The 24,074-nt window shown below is 46.8% G+C and overlaps 1 protein-coding gene across 6 annotated transcripts in view; it reads left to right on the plus strand.

The window, feature by feature from the left end:
* The window catches only part of RAB37 (RAB37, member RAS oncogene family), a 133,409-nt gene extending 109,688 nt beyond the window's left edge, over window positions 1-23,721 (plus strand). For all 6 annotated transcript variants that reach the window (XM_060252892.1, XM_060252890.1, XM_060252895.1 and 3 more), the window contains 7 exons: window positions 7,045-7,086; window positions 8,298-8,364; window positions 8,673-8,725; window positions 9,450-9,515; window positions 19,452-19,508; window positions 20,894-20,970; window positions 22,938-23,721. In XM_060252892.1, coding sequence (XP_060108875.1) covers window positions 7,045-7,086; window positions 8,298-8,364; window positions 8,673-8,725; window positions 9,450-9,515; window positions 19,452-19,508; window positions 20,894-20,970; window positions 22,938-23,043 — 468 coding nt within the window. In that variant the 3' untranslated portion in view covers window positions 23,044-23,721. The remainder of the gene's footprint in view (window positions 1-7,044; window positions 7,087-8,297; window positions 8,365-8,672; window positions 8,726-9,449; window positions 9,516-19,451; window positions 19,509-20,893; window positions 20,971-22,937) is intronic.
* The last annotated feature ends 353 nt before the right edge of the window (window positions 23,722-24,074 follow it).

Genomic DNA, 24,074 nt, shown 5'->3' on the forward strand with positions numbered 1-24,074 from the left:
GACAATACTAACCTTTTTTGCACACAGCTCACCTGGGAGTCACGTCCCTCTTCACTGCGCAGCATCTGCTCGGATTTCCCACCATCTGCCCCGGAGCAGCAGGAAGAGCCGCAGCTTCTGCCTCGCAAATGGAAACTGGGTGTTAGCGATTTCCGTTTGCGACACAGAAGCAGCGACTCTTCCTGCTGCTCCGGCGCAGATGGTGGGAAATCCGAGCAGGCGCTGCGCAGTGAAGAGGGATGTGACTCCGAGGTGAGCTGTGTGCGAAATCGGTTACTGACTTTGATGGACCGAGGGTCTGTTTCAGTATAAGGCAGCTTCATGTGTTCATATGTTCAGTTTCATTGTGGTAACTTAAGTTAGTACTCTGTAATGACTTGCTTTACTTACTACAGCTGTTGCAGAGTAGACAGTTTATACAAAGGAAGCACAGGACAATTCAGTTACATCAGCAGGTGCTGACTTACTTATGGGAATAGCTATCTGTTCTGCAGGTGTAGGTAAGGCTGTGCTGTGTGTAATATCAAGTAGCAATTAACTAGCTGCTCCCAAGCCACAAAGGATAATTTTAGATACCTTTTCAGTTTAGCAAGTCACAAATGTAGGGTATTTTCATACATGAGCCTTAAATCACTGTTACATAGCAGGGAATCAGGGAAGGCCTCTACTGACTGCCACCACTCTGGTAAGAGTCTGTCTGGGAGGGCCCAAAGCACCCACCTGTCTTGCTTCTTAACAAACACCTCCTATCTGTGAGGACCCCGGCAGTATAATGACGACAAGTTTATTATTGGGGAGGGACGGTGGCTCAATGATAGAGCATCTGCTTGGTAAGCAGAAGGTCCCAGGTTCAATCCCTGGCATCTCCAAAAAAGGGTCCAGGTAAATAGGCATGAAAAACCTCAGCTTGAGACCCTGGAGAGCCGCTGCCAGTCTGAGAAGACAATACTGACTTTGATGGACCGAGGGTCTGATTCAGTATAAGGCAGCTTCATATGTTCATGAAGAGGGACGGTGGCTCAATGGTAGAGCATCTGCTTGGGAAGCAGAAGGTCCCACGTTCAATCCCCAGCATCTCCAACTAAAAAGGGTCCAGGCAGTAGGTGATGGAGATGGAGGGACGGTGGCTCAGCAGTAAAGCATCTGCTTGGTAAGCAAAAGGTCCCAGGTTCAATCCCTGGCATCTCCAAAAAAGGGTCCAGGCAAATAGATGTGAAAAGCCTCAGCTTGAGACCCTGGAGAGCCGCTGCCAGTCTGAGAAGACAATACTGACTTTGATGGACCAAGGGTCTGATTCAGCACAAGGCAGCTTCATATGTTCATATTAGGGGAGGGATGGTGGCTCAGTGGTAGAGCATCTGCTTGGGAAGCAGAAGGTCCCAGGTTCAATCCCTGGCATCTCCAAAAAAGGGTCCAGGCAAATAGATGTGAAAAGCCTCAGCTTGAGACCCTGGAGAGCCGCTGCCAGTCTGAGAAGACAATACTGACTTTGATGGACCGAGGGTCTGATTCAGTATAAGGCAGCTTCATATGTTCATTATAAGTGTTCAAAAACGATCAGTGGTTCATAAAAATTTTTAGTGCAACAGTGAATATGAGAACAATAAAGGTTGGTACAAAGAAATAAAAGCCCCGATGCAACCAACTACCGGTTCCCATCCTCTGATTCCAGTTGACTCGCTTAACCTCATTGGATGGGGGATGTTTCTCCAGCTACAGCCTCCTCCAGCCCAGCCTTCCCAGAGAGAACACACTTCCTTCTCTAGCTGGCTTTTTAATGCTTTCCCCGTGGCGCAGAGTGGTAAAGCTGCAGTACCGTAGTCCGAGCTCTCTGCTCATGACCTGAGTTTGATCCCAGTAGAAGCTAGGTTCAGGTAGCCGGCTCGAGGTTGACTCAGCCTTCCATCCTTCTGAGGTCAGTAAAATGAGTACCCAGCTTGCTGGGGAAGGCAATGGCAAACCACCCCGTAAAAAGTCTGCCGTGAAAACGTTGTGATGTGACGTCACCCCAGAGTCAGAAACGACTGGTGCTTGCACAGGGGTCTACCTTTACCTTTTTACCCAGGTCCCACCCCTCTGGACTAGTTTTCTCTTTCAAACTTCTGCCCATCCAATCTTGGCTTCCCAATCCCCAGGTCCCAGCGGGGATCCCCCGGTTTTACAGGCTTCCTCCTGCCCTCAGCCAGCTGGCCGGCGGGGAAAGCCCCTCCCCCTTGAAAGCCACCATGTACCTGTAGATCTCCAGCAGGTTTAGAAACCTGCAAACAGATCGGGTTTTAAAATGTGTGTGTGTGTGCGCGCGCCTTTAAAGCTGAGCAGGAAGTACTTCATGGGGAAGGGTCAGCAGCAGATGTCATCAGAGTGCAGCCCCTCAGTTTGTTTTGCTTTTGTTTCAGAGCAAGTGTCTGTGTAAAAGAGAGCAGCGTAGCCCCTGTACTTTTCAGACCTCATTGTGGAGGTGCGAGAGACAGTTAAGTGTGTGTGTGAGGAGAGAGAGAGAGAGAGCACACACAGAAATCTTTGCAGAGTCAGTAAGAGGGTGTGTGTGTCTGTGCTTGTTTTGCATTGTTTTCAGAGTCTTTGTATAGGAACCTGTTTATGTAGGGTTGTCAATCCCCAGGTGGGGGCAGGGGATCCCCTGGTTTGGAGGCCCTCCACCCACTTCAGGATCATCAGAAAGCGGGGGGAGGGGAGGGAAATGGCTACTGGGAACTCTGTTATTCCCTGTGGAGATTTATTCCCATAGGAAATAATGGAGAATTGATCCGCGGGTATCTGGGGCTCTGGGGGGGCTGTTTTTTGGGGTAGAGGCACCAAATTTGCAGCATAGCATCCAGTGCCTCTCCCCAAAATAACCCCAAGTTTCAGAAAGGTTGGACCAGGGGGTCCAATTCTATGAGCCCTAAAAGAAGGTGCCCCTATCCTTCATTATTTCCTATGGAAGGAAGACACTTCTAAAGATGTGCTGTCCCTTTAAATGTGATGGCCAGAACTCCCTTGGAGTTCAATTATGCTTGTCACACCCTTGCTTCTGGCTCCACCCCCAAAGTCTCCTTGCTCCACCCCCAAAGACCCCATATATTTCCTAGATTGGACTTGGCAACCCGAATCCAGTCAAAGGGACAGAAGGGATTCTGGTAAATGTAGGCCCTGTAGTTTCTCTGATACAGGTTTCCCTGGAGCTTGTAGGCCGCACTAAGCCTAGGATCATCATGACAGTTACCGCTGAGCCACTCTTGCACTGTTTAGGCGATGTTCTGATCACGTTATTAGTACAGAACAGAAAATGGGAAAGAGGCATTTATAAGCAAATTATCATTTGGCCAGCACAGGTCACTCTTTTGGATTTGGATTCATTACAAACTAAGGGAAGCAAGAAGCTACAGGCATAGCCAGCTTCAAGAGGGGGTTAGATAAAAATATGGAACAGAGGTCCATCAGTGGCTATTAGCCACAGTGTGTATATATGTGTGTGTGTGTGTGTATATATATATATATATATATAAAAATTTTTGGCCACTGTGTGACACAGAGTGTTGGACTGGATGGGCCGTTGGCCTGATCCAACATGGCTTCTCTTATGTTCTTATGTTCTCATGCAGCATCTCATACAGGTGTCAGAGAATTAGTTACACACAAAGGCTTCCAGTGGGTTATTGCTTGGTTTCCAATGACCACAGACAGATTTTCATGAAGCTCCTCCAGAGCACTAGCTCATTATTTTCAATAGGTGTGGCTCACTTAGGTCTGAATGGATCTTGGTCAGCCACAGCTGCTAGAAATAATACAGGAGTCAGTTGAAGTAACTGTAAGAAGTTGACCACGTGAAGCTACCGACCACACTTCTGATAACAGAACATGGTGGGATCTTGTCCCCTGCATGTCATGGCTTTTCAAGTGCCTAAACAGTTGTTTCAAGCACTTGAAAAGGCACAAAGGCGGGACAATATTTCATGGTCCTATCATGCTGTGGGCTTGATCAGGATTGGGCCTTAACAGACTTTTAAAATGACTGACTTCAGTTTTAAAATGACATTGGCATCCACAGGTTGGACCCATGGATGCCGTAACATCTAGAGCGAAGAAGAGAAATATGGAATAGGTTTTTATGCCCTGCCTTCCTCTACTTTAAGGAGTCTCAAACTGCTTACAGTTGCCTTTCCCTTCCCACAACAGGCACCTTGTGAGGTAGGTGGGACTGAGAGAGTTCTGAGAGAACTGTGATTGTCCCAAAGTCACCCTGCAGGCTTCTTGTGGAGGAGTGGGGAATCAAACTTGGTTCTTCACCACTACACCACTCTGGCTCTCCTCGTTTGGTCCTCAGTGGCTTGTTCAGTTATACAACAAAGCTTGTACCCTTATCTGCATGTGATTCCTGCAGGCACCAAGGAATCCCTCTCTCCTGAACTGGTGGCCTTGGCTCATTTCCCTCCCCTCCTCCCCTCCATGTTGTGGTAATGTGACTGTTAACTGGTAAATTACAGGTGACATGTTCCTCTCATGAGACTTCTAGGATATCTTGTCATAGCCATCACAAATACTGTTTCCCCTCAGATTCTTCCCAGGCTGAACAGTTGTGCAGCAACATTGGCAGATAGCGTCATCTCCCATCCTTTCTGCCCTTGTCAGCTTGAACTAAGGAACATTAATAAGAATTCCAGCAACTGTGCCATATATCCTCTTGATGAAATTATATTGTAAAGGTTGTTCTTGAAGCCTGATGCAAGATGGGATTAATGGCATTTGGATCGATGTAATGAGGTTTGGTGCCCTTATGCGTGCCAAAAAAGGCTACCCATTGATGGTTCGTCTGGGTGTTGGTTCCTGTGTTCAGTGGTAAGCACGTCCAAGTGGCTCTTCAGCAATATCGTACTAAAATGGCATTCATCTAGTAGCTGATTCATAGAAGCAAACATGGACAATACTAATCACAGCTATTTAGGACATTAATGCATTGACAATAGACAGCCAATGAAAACAGTAACTATGAAAGATGGGGTTCTTTCCCAAAACCATGGTATACAATCATACTTTACCTCAGGGATATCTAGACCATTTGCTGTTTCTCTGATAATGCTTTGCCTGTGGCCAGGAAAGAGGAATGATGTCTGTTATTTGTACATAACTAGTGATCCAGTAGAAACTCTCTGGCCGTTTTCGCACTCACGTTTTACTGGCGCCACGACCATCCTGACGCCGGCGAATCTGCATGGATTTCGCACCAGAAGCGCCGGCGCTCCCAGAAGCGCCGGCTACTTCCGTCGCTAAGCCAGCGCAAACGGAAATCGCAAAGATGCAGGAAAACGTTTGCGCTGGCTTAGCGACGGAAGTAGCCGGCGCTTCTGGGAGCGCCGGCGCTTCTGGTGCGAAATCCATGCAGATTCGCCGGCGTCATGATGGTCGTGGCGCCAGTAAAACGTGAGTGCGAAAACGCCCTCTGTGTCAAGAGACCTCGAAGGGGACATGTAAGCGGTATCAGTGCTGAGGAGAAAGTAGAGTAGAGGTGGTCACAATAAAGCACCTCTGGAAGAAATGTTCAACTGAGAAATGTTTTCAGCCCCTTTTGTTCTGTGTGATTCTTTAAATCCTTCTCTCCGAGGATGTGTCCTGAAATAGGATTTAACTTAATCTTATCTTGCTTTTTTCTAATTAGTGGCTGCTTTTGTTCTTATTCTACATCTCTCCTAGGAATGCTGGGGTCTAATCATGTGTGGTGGCGCTGAAATTCCTATTGAGAGCCAGCTTTAACTGAAGACCAACAGCAGCACACAGTATTCAACCTCACCCCACCCCTACGGCAGATTTATCTATGTAAAGACTTTCTGTTGTGCCTCTCCAGAGGGCCTTGCTCAAAATGGCTTACAAAGCAATATATAAAATGGCATAAAAATCATGCTCTCTGCAACGATTAATCTTTAAGTAATAACTAAGCAGAGCATAAAAGCAGGACAAAGCATTTAGCAGCATAAAACAAGTCTCTTACAACAGTTCTCAAGCTAGTAGACACATTTTTAAAAGATCAGTCTCTTAAGGAAAAGCCTGGGTACAAAAATGTTTTTGCCTAGTGGCTAAAAGAAGATAGGGTAGGTGCCATGATTGAAAAAAATCCTGTCTCTGGTCTCTTCTCACCTCACCTCTGCAGGTGGGAAAACAGAGATCAGGGCTTGCGAGAAAGATCTAAACTGTGGGCTGGACAGAATGGGAGGTGGTTCATGCTGTGTGCTAGAATGAAACATAGGTTGCTTGTGTCATCATGAAGCATAGACCAAACTAAACATAGAAAAGTAGGCTGTTTCAAAGAAGGTGCTGATTAACAAAGAAATCAGGAAACCATAAAAGACAGTGCTTGACAGATGCAAAAAAAAATGCAGATTGTACCAGCTTTTCATGCTATTTTGTATGACAGATTGCGTAAAAATGAACTGGTACAGGCAGGCAAAACATGGTGCCATATCGTAAATCAAAGCTTTTTCCTGAACATCTATGATCACCACCTCCGAGGCTGGAAGATGTCTATACTTCAAGTATAAACTGATTTAACTGTAATAGTTTTTATATTCAAAAAACCCTAGGAACTGCTGTTAATAAGAGAAAATTTCTGCTATATAAAAATCATCTGTCTCCAGGGTTCTGGGGTGTGTGGAGAATCATGGGGCTCTACTACGTTTTCATCCAACAACAATGGACTACTATTGAGAGCCCCTAGGGTTGCCAGCTCTGGGTTGGGAAATTCCTGGAGTTTTGGGGACGGAGCCTGGGGAGGGGAGGGATCCCCACACACACATACAAAAAGCAGCCATTTTACATCTCTGTAGTCTGGAGATCAGTTGTAATCCTAGGAGATCTCCAGGCCCCACTTGGAAGTTGGCAATCCTACTATCCCACTGTTGTTGTTTTTTTAAATGGTGAGGACTGTAGCCTCTACCTTCTCATGGAGTGATCATCTGAGGTGTTTTGTATGGTGAAGGAAGAAGCCCGAACAGATTTCCTAGTACCTGTTGTTATTGTACCTTACATGCTGCTCTGTTTTCTTTTGTTTTACAGAATAAAGTGGTAACAGTGGATGGTGTGAAAGTGAAACTCCAGGTTGGTTTGATGAACCTCCACTGACATTGCATGTCCAGATAATTCCCCACAAAGAGATATAGGATTTGCTCTTCCCCCCCCCCCCCGCCTCCATCATGGCAGAAAGATATGGAACAGATAAATTTTCTCCTTGGCAGGATTTCAACTATTGCATTTTTCCTTCTCCTGCAATGATTAGAGGCACCAAATCCGGTGCCAAATAGAAAGATAGTGGGCGTGTCCCAAAGAAGTCTTCTCCTTTGCTTCCTGTCCCTCTTATGCATACATAAGCACGCACATGCACATACATACAGGTGTAGTAAGATGTGGAAAACTTCTACCCTGATAATGCACAGTCCAGGCTGACTTTAACAAAGAACTCCAACAGTTTTTGAACTGCTGTTGTCTGAGAGATGGATCCTCACTTTCCTTTTAAGGAAGGTTTAAGAGCTGGACCTATCCATGTTATAGCCGAATATATCACTCAGGTGGGCTGGGGACCAGTGCAGGCTGAGTGAGGGGCGTTTTGTGCCTTGTGGGTACTAAAATGTGCTTGTCCCTGAAAAACAATGGTGCTTTCAGACTGAGTGCCTATGGATATGCATTTCAGAAAGGAAATGTGTATGCTTGGGTCAGCACATCTCCATGTTTGTAAGTGCTTATTCCTGGGTCCTTTAATTGTAACTATGGGATGGGAACCACTGAGTATGCTGTCCCACTGGATATGCTCTCGAATGACAGGTGTGGATGTAGGATAAAGGATTATTTGGCTCCAAAACTTTTGCCTAGCAGAGGGGAACTCTTAGTTTTGAATGCAGTCCCAACTGTGGCTGTCATGTTAGCAGTGTGCATCTGTTACCATTTTATATGTTATTGTTCAGGTACCCCCCACCCCAATCATTCCAGGTTTCTTTATCATTAGACCTTATAACTGGTAACCGGTAAACCTTATAACTATATATATATGGGGCTATCAAAATCATGTGGATTTCCTACTTTGATCCATTTGCCTGAACTGGCTTCAGTCAACATTTTTTTTTTCTTTCATTCTATAAGCGCCCTGTCTGTAATCTTCTACCAGCAAGGAACTCCTCAGATTTGGGTCCCTACAGCCCTATTCCTGGGAAGAGCAGCCCATGCTTTGTTTTGATTTGAATAGTATCTGGGAATCTGCTGATGTAACAGAATGAAGTGAGACTTTCTCTTAGTTTACTAAGTTTGCTTCGCTGCAGATCTGGGACACCGCAGGGCAGGAGCGGTTCCGGAGCGTGACCCATGCTTACTACCGAGATGCTCAGGGTAGGTCCTCTGACAGGGTGCTTGACCCATCCGTCCCTGCGATTGTAAGTGGAGAAGGCTTTTACTACCAGCATCCAACAATTGAACAGAGGGTCTGTTATTCAGGGATGCAGCTCCTGATTTGCATAAACAAGGTCCCAGTTTAATTAGTTTAAAATGCTCTTGGGAGTAGGACTGGGAAGGACCCTGGCAGGAGACTCTAGAGAGCCACTGCTAATGAGAGTAGATAATATTGGGCTAGATGCAGTTTCATATGCATACAACACCTTGGCAATTTTAGAAAACGCAGTTCTCTTCTTACCTTCCAGCTCTCCTCCTCCTCTATGACATCACCAACAGAATGTCCTTTGACAATATTCGGGTGCGTATTTAAGGCTGACAGATCTGACCTTGTAATCTTGTCCAAAATTATCATCCTGACATCACTTATCCCAGCTGGCCTGGGTCCTCCATTCATTGAGGCAGGGCAATGGGGATTTCCAACAGGGTGGTCTAGACTGCTCTTGGGCAGTTTGATGTGAACATAAGAAACTTCATAGCAAGGAGATCATTGTATCATCTGCCCATCAAAGTGTGGTTAAAAACATGGCTAAAGTGGCCGGCTGATGAGTCAGCAGCCTTGGGGGGCGGGGGGTGGGGTGGGACGGACATATTTTTAAGAAGCATTACTAAGAATGAAAGAAGTTACTTTTTCTTGGGTTATGAGGCTGAGCCCAAGACTGGTTTGTAACATGAGACAATACAGTATGGTCCCGATCAGTATAAGACAGCTTCATGAAGGAGCCCCATTGACGACAACTATGCAGTACAGTCTCTCAACCAGCAAAACTAAAAGTCCTGTGAATCCTTGTTCCATTTGAAAGACCAGAATGTTTTAAATCCACTTGCCTCACGCATTACCCCAACTGTATAGAGTCTCTCCGAATTGAGGTTGTGTGGCTCACTGATAACCCATCATGTTATTGGAGCCTTGGAGAATTAGCACCTGTTTCTTCCCACTCAGCTTTGCTCATTGCATCTAACTCTATGCTAACCGGTGAACTCCCCCATCTTCTCCCCATTTCCTCCCCACCCCCTTTTTATAGGCCTGGCTGACAGAGATACATGAATATGCTCATAAGGATGTGGTCATTATGTTGCTAGGCAATAAGGTATGTGCTATTTCCCAACAGGTGAAAGAAGTGCTCTTTTGCAACTCTTTCTTGACCCTGAACTCTCCTCCTGGGTTGTTGTTACTGTGTGCGTGTGTGGCAAAATTCACTGCTAAAATCAGTACATAAAGAAACATTGTTCTTAGCGAAAAGTCCTTCTGGACAAGGGGATCAAAGAGAGCAATGCTAACACCTCCATTCCCTCCACTGGTAGATTTTCCCTCCACAGCACCAAAAAGCTCCCATGTAAAACATTTTCAGCCGTCCAGGTTTCCTGCTAACATTCTATTTAAAACTTCCCAGCAGTTTCTTTTTAATATATTATGTGAACTCTGTCTGTCTGCCTATCTTTCCAACAATTTGTAAAGATGGAACCACTTGTCTCTCATCTGTCAATCAAACTAGCAGTCAGATTTACAGTGCAATCTTAAGCAGAGATACTCCCTTCTAAACCCTTGAAACCAACGGGCTTAGAAGGGTATTGGTCTGTTTAACCACCTTGCAAACTTTATTAATGCATAATTTATTTAATAGGATGGTCAGTCTAATTGCTAGGCACATTGATGAAGAAGAATCAGCATGAATTCTGTTAGGAAAACTCTTGTCTCACTAACCTGTTAAAATTCTTTGAGGGTGTGAACAAACATGAACAGACAAACAAGGACCACCCAATCTATGTTGTTTATCTGGACTTCCAGAAAGCTTTTGATAAAGTTCCTCATAGAAGGCTCATAAGTAAAATCAGTAGTCATGGGCTAAGAGGACACGTCCTCTTGTGGATTAAAAACTGGTTAATTAACAAGAAACAGAGCCTGAGTATAAATGGGCAGTTTTCACAGTGGAAGTGATACACAGTGGGGTACCACAGGGCATGGTACTAGGTCTGGTGCTTTTAACTCGTTAATAAATTATTTGGCGTTGGGTGTAAGCAGTGAAGTGGCTAAGTCTGCAAATGACACTAAGCTGTTCAGGGTGGTGAGAACCAGGGAGGATTGTGAGGCACCGCAATGGGACTATTGCAGCTGGGCGAGTGGGCATCAGCATGGCAAAGGAGGTTCGTTGTGGGCAAGTGCAGAGTAATGCACATTGGGGTAAAAAAATCCTAACTATAAATACATGTTTATGGGGTCTGAACTTGTGGAGATTGACCAGGAGAAAGATCTTGGAGTCATGGTAGACAATTCACTAAAAACGTCAACTCAGACCAATTCCTCACTAGAAATTGCTCCGCCCCCAAGTTTCTGCTTTCCCTGACTCAAGCAATCAATTCCCCACCAATTGCTGTGTGCAGGGCTGGCGCATGGGAGTAGGCCAAGTAGGCGGCCACCTGGGGCACCATGAGAGGGGCCCCCTCTCCCAGCGCCTGCCACCTCCCCGCCCCTGTCCGCCTCTCTACGCTTGCCACAGCCACCTTCCCACCTTCTGTCACCTGCCGCCGCTTGCCTCCTTCTCCCACCGCCGCCCGCCACCTTCCCTCGCCCACCGCCGCCTCCCTGCACCCACCTTCCCTCTCCTGCCGCTGCTTGCCTCCTCCACCGCCACCTCCCCTCGCCCGTTGCCGCCGCATGCCTAGGCCTTGAGAGGAGCCCGGCATGTAAACAGGGCCAAATCTGGCCCCGTTTTGCCTCCTCATGCCGCGGGGAGGCAGAGCAGGGTTGGGCGTTTGCTCACCGGGTTCCCCGAGAGGAGCCCAGCGTGCAAACGGATCCCAGTGGCTTTAAAAAAAACTACACTCTTTGGAGGCTTCCAAGGAAGTCTCCAAAGAGTGTTGTGGAGGGGGAAAGCAGTCTCACAATGACGTCAGATAGTGACGTCATTGCGGCACGCGAGCGCTACTGCACGCACAAAAAAAAAGAGGGAGCTGGGAGAATCTCTAGCGGCAGAACCCTAGCGGCAGAACCTCTAGCGGCAGAACCAGCCGTCCCTGGCTGTGTGGGTGCATTTTGATTCACGGCTCCCTCTGATTTCCCTCACAGCTTTCTGCTCTTGTGTTTTAGAGTTCTGGAAGCCGTGAGGGAAATGGGATGGAGCCACAGATCAAAATGCGATCATGCAACAACTGGTGGGGAATTTATCACTTGAGCTGTGGAAGCAGAAGCCCAGGGGGTGGAGCAACTGCTAGTGAGGAATTGGTCCCAATGTGCAATGGTAATAAAAAAAAAAGGCAAATACTATGCTGGGGATTATTAGGAAGGGAACTGAAAACAAGTCAGCCAGAACCTTAATGCCCCTGTGTAAATCAATGGTGTGGCCTCATTTGGAATACCGTGTACAGTACTTGTTATCGCACCTCAAAAAGTGCAGAAAAGGGCAACTCGAATGATTAAGGGGATGAAGAAAGGTTAAAGAGGCTACGGCTCTTTAGCTTGGAGAAGCAACAGCTGAGGGGTGACATGATAGAGGTTTACAGAATTATGCATGGGATAGAGAAGGTAGACTAAGAAGTACCTTTCTCCGAATACAAGAACTCTTGGGCACTCAATGAAATTAATGAGCAGTAGGATTAGAACAGATAAAAGGAAGTACTTCTTCACCCAAAGACTAATTAACACGTGGAATTCACTGCCACAAGAAGTGGCAACAAGTACAAGCATAGACAGCTTCAAGAGGGAGTTGGATAAATGGTTCTAGGGAAAAAAGCCAAAAGGAAAAAAGCCAAAAGGAAAAAATCCCATGAACATAAATGCTCACAGAAAAAAAGCCCGCATGGAAAAATGCCCACATGTAATAGGGTTGTCAAGTCTAATTCAAGAAATATCTGGGAACTTCGGGGGTGGAGCCAGGAGACTTTGAGGGTGGAGCGAGAAGCAAAGTTGTGACAAACACAATTAAACTCCAAAGGGAGTTCTGGCCATCACATCTAAAGGGACCACACTCCTTTTAAATGCCTTCCCTCCATAGGAAATAATGAAGGATAGGGGCACCTTCTTTTGGGGCTCATAGAGTTGGACCCCCTGGTCCAATCCTTTTGAAACTTGTAGGGTATTTTGGGGAGAGGCACTGGAAGCTATGCTCCAAATTTGGTGCATCTATCTCAAAAAACAGCCCCCTAGAGCCCCAGATACCCATGGATCAATTCTCCATTATACCATCTTTTAAATTAATTCCAACTATGTGGTACACCCAGTGACCACAACAAAAGTCTATCTAACCCTAATAGAGAATCCCCTAGTATTTGGCAAAATGGAAAATGGGCTTCATAGCTGCTTGTACATTTCAGAAAAAGTCTGGTCAGTTTCAATAGTGGATTCCCCCCCCCCCCCCGCCTTTGCCTTTCTTCTTTTGGGTTCCCTTTCATTTGATAAACTAATGCTAAAAGGCATTTACAAAACCTGAACCACAAGGATTTATATGGAACATGCTTGATGGATGGTACTACACAACAGCAATAGGACAATTGCACGAATTAAAAAAAACCTTTGGACACCACCACCCCATGTTACAAGTGACGTTCCCACCCCAATTAAGAGCAACTGCATTTCTGGGTTGCTGCTGCAGAATAATTACACAGAAATACGGTGGAGAAAAAAGAATAGTGGATATGGCAGCCATACAAATCCAAAGTCAATCTTAAAAGGCTGGACTGCTGGGATTCTCCACAGTAAGCTGTCAGTGCATAAAGTTAAGAAGATTTAACGAATATGTGTTCTTATGGGAAAGATTAATATTTATTGCTTATTGGAATGTTTCTTCAGATATTAAATTTCTAACGAGTCTGTAAAATAAGGTATTAAAGACCTCTTGGCTAGGCCCGTAGCTACAGGGCCCTCCAGGGCCTGGCCCCTTGACAGTTCTGGGGCTCCCTCACCTCTGGACTGCCCCTCTTCCTCCTGAATGATTTATATTGGATGGGAGGGGCACCCAGGAGCAGCCGGTGTCCCTCCCATGCCATTTAAAGGGTCCACACATCAGCTGATTGTTAGGGTCCAAATCATGCAGGAGAAGCGGCAGGAGCAGTCACCAGCCTCCTGCATGATTTAAATGGGGCTGCCCTTGGCATATTATCACTTGTTTTACTTTGTAATTTGTACTGAGGAAAATCTTGGATTCTTTCTGGCCTAGAGGAGCCAGCAGGGGGCATCCAGAACCTGGAGTTTCAGCCAGTAGTACTCGGTAGACTCCTGCGTGCATTCTTTTGAAGGACTACAAGGACGCTTTTGGGAGTTTAACAGTTGCAGAAAATACAGTACCCCAGGATGTGGGTTATTCTCAAAAAAACAGACATTCTAGAAGCGGCTCTGAGTTTCATGGCACGGAGATATTCATGAATTAAGAATTCAGCTTTTCACATCTGTTTCTTTGAAAATGCACCTGACTTTTTCAAACTCACAAGAGAGTTAACCTTTGCATCATGTTCTTTTGATGGGATCAGTATTGCGCTAGTCTTTCAAATGTTTCCATAACGGTATGGAACTAGCAGCTTCTTCCCTCTGCAGAGTGATGGTTGCACAAAAGAATTAGGTAGGCAGGACCCTTTGGATGGTATCTTCCAACTAGTCCATTGCCAGTAATAGAATACAGAATCACAGAGTAAGTAACAAGCCAGTCAGTGAAATACAGAATCCACCAAATATAAAATTTCATAAAGAGATTTCATAGGGAAAAGGACAGAAAGGGGGGGGAAAGAAGCAACACTAAGTAAATTTTTCTTTGACTTTAAGAACTTCTACAAGGAATCTGGCGACTGTGTCAGTAATTTCAGGAATCAAATCATTCAAAAGGAACTGACATTTAAGATTTTAGAATGTATCAAATTAGAAAGCAACCTTTTCCTACGGCACTCATAAAGAGGGCAATCCAAAATTATGTAATCAATTGTGTCTGAAGAATTAAGGCTGCAGGGACATAATTGTTCATGCCTCAGAATCTGGAGATATCTACCAGAAAGCATCCAAGAGGGGAATGCATTTACCCTAGCCAATAAAAAGGCTTTTCAAAGGGTAATGGAGAGCCTTTTATTTTATTGTAAAGAGTGTGGTTAGTAAGACCAAGTTTGGCGGGTGAACAACTAGACCATTGCCTTCCTCATTAGGTAGTGAGCTTATGGAAAGGGGTTGCAGGATTGGCTGCACCCCTATGACTCCACTTTCTAAATATGCAGGGCTTTTTTTGTAGCAGGAACTCCTTTGTGTCAGACTCAGAGGCAAGGAAAAGACAAGTAATGTTCAAGATCTTTATTCCAGCATCATAGGCAGATACAGGCGTTTCCGGAACTGCCAGTGCCTTGCTCCCACCAGTCCCTTGCTCTTATAAACCCTTGCACTGACTGTTATAATTCAAGCCAAGCGCGCCAAGCTGAAGCGGGGATTTTGCGCGGGTTCGCCATTAGTCTCTCATCACCCCAGGTGCTCGTTATCACCCCTTTGGTTACATCTCCTCCAGCTCTCCTGACCTTGGTTGCGTAGTAACTTGCAAGTTCCCAGACATGCCACCCTCCCTCCAGATAAGCAAGCTTCAAAGCGAGCATAGCAAAGCACAAGTGTTAGCGTTGTATAATTGGCTGAATACATATGGCAAGAGGAACAAGAGGGAGTGACTCTTGACACTTTGCATATTAGGCCATACACACCTCGATGTAGCCAATCCTCCAAGATGGAGTGACTCTTGAGATTCTGCCCCCCCTAAGACGCCCTTCCCCTGGGCTTGTCGGGGTATTTGTTGTAAAAATCCTTAATCAGAGCTTTACAGTTCATGTCTTTGGCCCTGACCCATTCTGCTTGACTTAATGGGAAGTGAGTCCATTTGATGAGATAAAAGAGTTCACCATGTTAGATTTTGGCATCGAGAATTTCCTGCACCTCATGATGAATCTGACCACGAACCAGAGTCGGGGGCAGCGGTTCCGTCTGGGGGTGCCATGACAAAGGCCCAGGGTCTTTCTTCAGATAGCTGGCATGGAAACAAGGGTGCACATGTTTAAGGTTTTTTGGGAAGTTCAGTTCAACAGTCACCTTATTTATAATCTGTTTGATCGGGAAAGGCCCCAAATACTTCAGTCCCAGCTTTTTGCAATTTTGGGTGTTGGGCAAGTGTTTAGTTGAAATGTACACCTTGTCCTCCACCACTAAGTCCCAAAGCTTGGTGTGCTTTTTGTCATATTGGGTTTTGTAAGCTTCCTGTGCCCTCTGGAGTTGTTGCCTGATAACTGACGATCCCCCCGCAATTCCTTTCCACCATTCCACAAAGTCTACAGGGGCCGACGAGGGGGGGGGGGCAAGTTCAGGAAATGGTTTGCTCTCGTAACCATACATTGCTTGAAAAGGGCTTACTTTGGTGGCACTATGCACGCTATTGTTATAAGCATACTTGGCAAATGATAAAAGAGCCACCCAATTGTCCTTCTGGAAGGATGTGTAACAGCGTAGGAATTGTTCCAGCACCATGTTGGTGCGTTCCATTTGTCCATTTGCGAGTGATAGGCGGAGCTGAGCCCTTGCTCCATCCCAGCTAACTCACACAGGTGTGACCAGAACTTGGCAACAAATTGTGGTCCACGGTCAGAAATCACTTTAGTGGGGAAAGCATGTAGCCAAAAGATATGCTGAATGAACAACTGAGCTAGCTGCTTGGCTGTGAGTAGTTGCTTGCAAGGTATAAAGTGGGGCTATTTAGAGAATGTGTCTACCACCACCCAAATCATCATTTTCCCCAAGGATGGGGGCAGGTTGGTTATAAAGTCCACGGATATACATTCCCAGGAGCGCAAGGCAGGTGGAAGGGGCTGCAAGTGCCCTGGTGGAAGACCCCCTCTCTTCTTTGCCATGATGCAAGTGGGGCATCCAGCTGTGTATTCCCCTACATCCTTCCTAAGCCCTGGCCACCAAAATTGTCTTTGGATCAAATGCACTGCCTTGACAAAACCTAAATGCCCCACCAACTTGGAATCATGCGATCTTTGGATCACTTGTTTGCATAAGGGAGGGGATACGTAAAGTTTTCCCCCCTTCTGCCAAAGTCCATCCTCCACCTTTGTTAATTGGAGATCTCCCCCTGGCGGATTATTCGCAGTTGCTTGTTTCAGTTCCATTAGGAATCCCTCAGGGGGCTTGGTCTCCCTTCGGCTTTGTGCACGCATAGTCACTAAGGTGCTTAGTTGGGAGGGCGTGAATAGTGGGTCAACAACTTCCTCCCTCTTGCTGTCGTGTTGGGGGAGGCGGGTCAATGCGTCAGCTAGGAAATTCAGTTTCCCCGAGAATATGACCCAACTTGAAATTGAACCGCCGAAATAACCCTGCCAGCTGCACTTGTTTGTTGTTGAGGTTTCGAGTGGTGATGAGGGCGGCTAGATTTTTGTGGTCCGTCCACAGTTCAAACAGCTCCCTCACTATTTGGTAGTGCCTCTATTTCTCTAGGGCAAGCTTAATGGCGGAGGCCTCTTTGTCCCAAATGGACCAATTGCGTTCGGTTGGGCCCTCTTGGAGCAACATGGCGGCACAGGCAACATTGCTCGCGTCACATTGAACCACAAACCTTTTGTTGTCATCAGGGTGTATTATGCAAGGCTTAGACGTGAACCTCGCTTTCAGTTCATCAAATGCTTTTTGACACTCCCCTGACCACTGGAGGCCGGAACTGCCTTTTAAGGCTAGTGGCCCCTTCCCTTTCGTTTTTAACAGTTCCGTTAAAGCTAGTGGCCCCTTCCCTTTCATTTTTAACAATTCCGTGAGGGGTAGGGTGACCTCGGCAAAGTTGTTGATGAACCCCCTATAGAAATTTGTGAACCCCAGGAAACTTCAGAGCTGCTTGCGGGTTCAGGGAGGTTCCCAGTCAATCACACCTTGCACTTTGTTCGGGTCCATCCCCAATCCCTCCCCCCCCATGGAAATGCGGTATCCTAAGAAATCAAGTTCAGTCTAATGGAATTTGCATTTGGACAGTTTAGCAAACAGTTTGTGCTCATACAGGGTCTGGAGCACCTCCCTCACCAACCGGATGTGAGAGGGTAGGTCCTGAGAGTAAATAAAAACATCATCGAGGTAACAAACCATGCCCTTACACAGGTGCTTGTGCAATACTTTGTTGATTAAGTTCATAAATACTCCCGGGGCCCCCTTGAGGTCAAACGGCATGACCAGGTATTCATGCCGACCTAGCACCCTGATTCAGGTCTTGTAGGGCCGATGTGGCATTGGTCTCCTGCGGGGGGTCTTTGAAATGACGACATAGGGCCCTCAGGAGACCCATGGCCAAGTTGAGGGCCGGGGACTGACTCTCAAAGAGGGTGACATACCACTGGGTGGCCACGCTGTGGAGACAGCTCCCACCCGCGATTGCTCTGTGGGAAAGTTGTGTGCCCACACACTGAGGTGGCCTTGCACCAACACTATGAAGTAGGCAAGCTCTGAAGGGTCCCCATTGAACCTTGCTTCACTGACTTGCAGCCTTCTGGCACCGGGACAGGTTCTTCTGGTCCAGGTTGGGGCTGGGTCTCAGATCACCCCTGTGGGTGGTTCTCCTCCCGCTGGTGGCTCTCCCCCACTGAGAGTACTGGCTGGTTGCCCCCCCACTGGGGCTTATAGGGGGGGATGAGGCCGCGACCCGCTCTGCCACCATCTGTAGTTGCCAAGTGAGGTTGCACATCTCTTGGATTAAGAATGTGTGCATGGCTTGCATCTCCTCAAGCAGTTGGGTGCTCTGGCTGGCGAGGGCTTCTTGCACCCACTCGGTGGCACCGTTCCCCGTGCCACTCACCCTGGGGTATTCTCCTCCACTGTCATCATCCTGGAACCCCCACAGGTGGTAGGACCTCTGTAGCCCCGAGAGTCGGTGGCGCTGGAGGGGGTCCTCTCTCAGATCTCCAATAATACTCTCCCAGAAATTCATGGAATCCCACACTTTTCTCCGAACCGTCACTGTGGCAGGAGTGACCTTCGGCCCCTCAGGCTTTGGTTCTTCCTCCTCAGTAGTTTTGGTTGTCCCCGTAGTCGGGTCCTGTTCGCCAGCCATCGTTAGTCTGGGTTTAGGCCAGTCGGGTGGGTAGGAGTTCCGTCAAAATGTCAGATCCAGAGGCAAAGAAAAGACAAGTAGTGTTCAAGATCTTTATTCCAGCATCATAGGTAGATACAGGAGTTGTCAGAACTGGCTCTCCCGCCAGTCCATTGCTCTTATAAACTTTTGCACTGACTGTTAAAATTCAAGCCAAGCGCGCCAAGCTGAAGCGGGGATTTTGCGCGGGTTCGCCATTAGTCTCTCATCACCCCAGGTGCTCGTTATCACCCCTTTGGTTACATCTCCTCCAGCTCTCCTGACCTTGGTTGCGTAGTAGCTTGCAAGTTCCCAGACATGCCACCCTCCCTCCAGTTAAGCAAGCTTCAAAGCGAGCATAGCAAAGCACCAGCACAAGCGTTAGCATTATATAATTGGCCAAATACATATGGCAAGAGGAACAAGAGGGAGTGACTCTTGACACTTTGCATATTAGGCCATACACACCTCGATGTAGCCAATCCTCCAAGAGCTTACAGGGCCTACTGTAAGCTCCAGGAGGATTGGCTACATCAGGGATGTGTGGCCTAATATGCAAAGGAGTTCCTGCTACAAAAAAGCCCTGTAAACATGACCATAAGGGTGACTCCAGATTTTCCAATATATTGGCCACATTGTCACAGTCAACTATGTAAAATCAGAGTGTAGTTTTGAAATTTTGATCGGGAGTCAAGAGTTGTTGAAACAAAATAACTACCACAAGATGACTCTGGGTAGTTAAAAATTATTATGTCTATGGGATTAATATAAAATATAATCATCAAGATGCCAAGCCTGGTCCTTTCAGGTCCCCAGGAGCTAAGTCTACTCTGTAGAGATTAAAAAGGCTTGATCTGTCCATGATTCTTCATTTTTGACTCCCCCACATGAAAATACCTTAAGGAAATTAACTCACCTTAGTGGAGCATGCTTTCATCAGCACGGGCTTAACGGTTCCCCTTCTGTTTGCAGGCTGACGTGAGCAGTGAAAGAGTGATAAGAACAGAAGATGGGGAATCATTAGCCAGGGTGAGTGGATGAGCACAAGCAGGGCTGGTTGTAGGTTTGGGTGGTGGGTCCTGGACAAGATACCCACCAGCATTTCCCACTAATGGTACTCCCCCTCCCCAACTTGCTATGGATGCATGTTTAGTCTACCTCTCTCCTAGAAGGTCACAGGATGGTTTCTTATTCTCTTTTAAGCCTCTTCATTAGCAGAAGGGCAAAAAAGGAACCTGGGATGGTTCATTCTGTGCTTTCTCCAGACCTCTCTGACAAGCCTATGGAAGGTCCCTTCAGAGGCCCTAGCAACATCTCCAGGGGCCCTGGCATGATCCCTCATTTTCTAGGGAGGCACCAATACCTAGGGAGGCAAACAAGCAAGCAGCCATTGGCAAGATGCAGCACTCAGTTATCCTCTTGTCTTGGTAGATGGAGAAGAAGAGGAGCAGGAGACACAGTGCAGCATAGAGGGTATAATCCTCCAGGGGAGTAGTCCTTTGTGCAGTTGCACTAAGGCAGGGGGCAGGAAGACTTGTTGGAGGGCAGTGGGCACTCCAGGAGCAATGGGTCTTGGCAGCTTCTTGCAAATGTGAACTCTGATGGTGGCCTTGAATGCAAACATAGCAACTCATTCTGCAGAGCAGACACACTAAGTGAGAAATCCCGGTGTGTATTCTCTCTGTGCTACGGAAAGCTTGGTGTGTATGTCTGCGTGTGTCCATGACTATCAGCGACCGTTTTCGCACACGGCTTACCTCGCAGCCAACGTCCTGTTCCCTCCACAGCATCTGGTCGGATTTCCCACCATCTGCGCCAAAGTTACAGGAAGTGCCGCAGCTTTTGCGTAGCAAACGTAAACCGCTAAAACCCAGTTTACGTTTGCTGCGCAAAAGCCGCAGCACTTCCTGCAACTCCGGCGCAGATGGTGGGAAATCCGACAGACACTGCGGAGGGAACAGCATTGTGACTGCGAGGTAAGCTGTGTGCGAAAACGGTAAGCCTTTCCAAACCTGGGACCCACTTTTAACCCCAGACAGCAACACATGACCCACTGAGCTAAAAGTAGATGGCAGGAATTCTCATGAAACCAAGTCCTGTAACAGAAAGAGGAAGAGACAGTGTCTCTAAACCTCCCTGAGCTGAAAAGGAGCCTTAAGTACCACTGAATGATCTTACTTTGCTGTCCGGCTGCTCCTCTTAGTGTGTGTGTGTGTGCAAAGGATGTCTGGCACCTTTGCCCTCTACACATGCACACTAGCAGCAGGTCCTTCCAAAAAGCAACAAAAATGGGGCTCCATGACCCACCTGCAGGTCCCAACCCACGGATTAAAGATCACTAGCATAGTTGGAAGCATGCAAAGTTACTAGTGATTTAATGGTGGCATTATCTAACCACTATTTATTCTCTTCAGGAATATGGAGTGCCTTTCATGGAGACTAGCGCTAAAACTGGAATGAACGTGGAACTGGCATTTCTGGCCATTGCAAAGTGAGTACTGGGCTGTAGTAAATTACAAAATTATGACAGCACGTATAGCATAATTCTGACTCACCCAGCCGTCAGGGAGTGAAACTCAGTCATGAGACACGCAGGGCCACTGAGCTAATGTAGCTCCACTTTCTGTGCCTTCGACTAAACACATGAGGTGGCACTGCCCGTCATCCCCTTCAAGTCGCTGACTACCCTAAACCAGTGGGCCACGTGCAACAATCCCTCTGACAGGAGACTCAGACTTTCAGTTTTCAGAAACGTGGGACAGTTCCAATCCACACCTGGCCATCATTTTATAGCTGACCCATTTCTCCCACTCCGTCAACTTCAGTTGCCTTTTTCTTTTGAACTGAACCCCTCCATCCATCAATAATGTCAGACTTTTCTTATGTAGAGAAAGGGGCTCCAATCAGTTGACCAATTGCATCCCTCTTTTCCTGTGCTACCTTTTGGAGCAGCCAGCACTAGATACAGTGGAAGAAGAACTGCAGATTTATACCCCGCCCTTCTCTCTGAATCAGAGACTCAGAGCGGCTTACAATCTCCTGTATCTTCTCCCCCCACAACAGACACCCTGTGAGGTGGGTGGGGCTGGAGAGGGCTCTCCCAGCAGCTGCCCTTTCAAGGACAACCTCTGCCAGAGCTAATGGTGAACCCAAGGCCAATCCAGCAGGTGCAAGTGGAGGAGTGGGGAATCAAACCCGGTTCTCCCAGATAAGAGTCCGCGCACTTAACCACTACACCAAACTGGCTCTCAGTAGTATCATAGATTTATGCAATGACATTAGGATACATACTGTTCAGTTTTCACTCCTTCTACTAATACTTGTAATTCTGAAATAGCACATTGAATGAAAAGAGCCCTGTGGCGCAGAGTGGTAAAGCTGCAGTACTGCAGTCCTAAGCTCTGCTCAAGACCTCAGTTCGATCCCGGCGGAAGCTAGGTTCAGGTAGCCAGCTCGAGGTTGACTCCGCCTTCCATCCTTCTGAGGTCGATAAAATGAGTATCCAGCTTGCTGGGGGGAAAGCGTAGATGGAGAAGGCAATGGCAAACCACCCCATAAAAAGTCTGCCATGAAAACATTGTGAAAGCAACGTCACCCAGAGTCGAAAACAACTGGTGCTTGCACAGGGGACTACCTTTACCTTTTTTTTTTTTACATTGAATGAATGTTTTCACTGAACTTTCAATTATGTTCCCCAATACTTTTCTCCTAGTCAGATGCAGAAAAATTTGACCTTTCATTCTATATTATGAGGATTTTGAATCTCAGTGCATATAGTTCTGGGTGAACTGACACTGAATCTCCTCTTCCATCTCTTTGCCCAGTCAACCATTTTTTAAAGCTCTTTGCTGTATGCAGTTTGTGACTGGACATTCAAGAAAGCGGGCTAAGATGACTCTCAAGGCCCTAGTTAATACAGTAAGTGGCAGTAACTGCCACCATTTGGTTTTTTTGTGTGGTGTTAAGATAGTTGGGTTTATGGCTAAGATGAAACATGTTGCTACAAGCTAAATAATTATTTAGGGTTTGTAGAATCTTTCGGGCTCAAGGGCCGTGTTCTACTGGAGAAAGTTTTCCTTCCAGACGTTTCGTTCTCAGCTGCGGAGAACATCCTCAGTGGCGTTGTAGCCGGAGCAGGCGCTCAGACCTTCTTGGCTGCTGTGCATTGAGTGGAGCCAGGGCTGCTGGAGAGCTGCTATTTGTAGGCTGGAGGGGGTGTGATGAAAGGGCAATTGGTTTGTGGATGTGCCCATTGTTTGGTGGGACTTCCTGGAAGGGTAGTGATAAGGAAACTGGCTGTTGAATGTGACCATTGTTCTGTGTTAACTGCTGGGAGGGTTGGAAGAATTATTTTTCAAGGAAAGGAAAGGAAAGGAAAAAAGGAAAGGGAAAGGGAATGGATCTTGTGACCTTTCTGCAGAAAGAGTGATGGCTGTATTTTCACCCCTGTGCTTTCAGAGAGCTCAAGCAGCGAGCTGTGCAGCAGCCCAAGGAGCCCAGGTTCCAGATCCATGACTACATAGAGTCACAGAAGAAGAGGACCAGTTGCTGTGGCTTCCTTTGAGGGAGCAGACCACCAAGCCAGTCAGAGAACCCAGTGCCAAAGAAGAGGTCACACAACAGACTGGCACAGTGGGGATGCAGAGAGGAAGCTACGCTGGTGACCCTCTTCAAAGACAATATTTTTTGAGAGACAGTTGCTCATAGATTCTAAAAAAATCAGCATGTCGTACCTATTCTCAAGAGTGTACGAGAGAGAACATTCAGGGTCTCACTGCAAAAGCCAAATACACCCTTCAGAACAGACCACGACCAGGACTGAATGTGACCACCCCATGCTTGAAAATGGAGCTGGTCAGCATCTGTAACAACACTTCCCAAGCTTACCCCTGGTGCAGCTGGAGAGATTAGCCTTAGCAAAACAAATCAGATTTCCTTTGGTTAGCAGTCTCACACTATCCTGTGCCATATACAGAAAACAGGTTCGGTATGGAACAGCTATATAATTTAGCTCCCCCAAGCCACTGGAATTGGGCTAGGTTAGTTTCAGCAGCAGAAGAGAGGCCTATACAATCTCCTTTGGCAAAAAATCCAGGGAAACTTTTTTCATAAGGTCTGAGCAGTCTGAAGGGTTAACTGGATAACACAACCGGTGGGGGAAAGCAACCCTTTTGCTTGATCTTAATGTTTTATGTGATGGATGAAATTAGCAGGAATATTCAGTAAAGAAATAGTAGATGTATTTCCTTTCGACCTCTGGCTCTTTCCTGCTTCCCACGCCCAAAGATCCTGTAATCAGAGCTGCTGTTCTCCTCCCTCTGCCCCAAGGAAATGGCAGGGGGACTCCCAAGTATTATTCTGTGTGACTATTACATCAGGATAATGCTGCTGACTGTAGTTAGTTTGGAGAGAGATCCCTTTATGTTTTTCTGACTGTAAAAAAAGAGAGATGACTCTAAAAAAAAAACAAAAAACCCTGATGTTAGACCAAGTCCTTTCCAGAAGGAAAGCCCAGAGTGAGCAAGCGGAGAAGAAAAAGCTTGCTGGTGTTATTTCCTTCTGGAAGCAAGGTTCAACTGTTCGGGAAAAGACTGG

Source organism: Heteronotia binoei, chromosome 13 (genome assembly GCF_032191835.1).
Source record: "Heteronotia binoei isolate CCM8104 ecotype False Entrance Well chromosome 13, APGP_CSIRO_Hbin_v1, whole genome shotgun sequence".
NCBI classification, from domain to species: domain Eukaryota; kingdom Metazoa; phylum Chordata; class Lepidosauria; order Squamata; family Gekkonidae; genus Heteronotia; species Heteronotia binoei.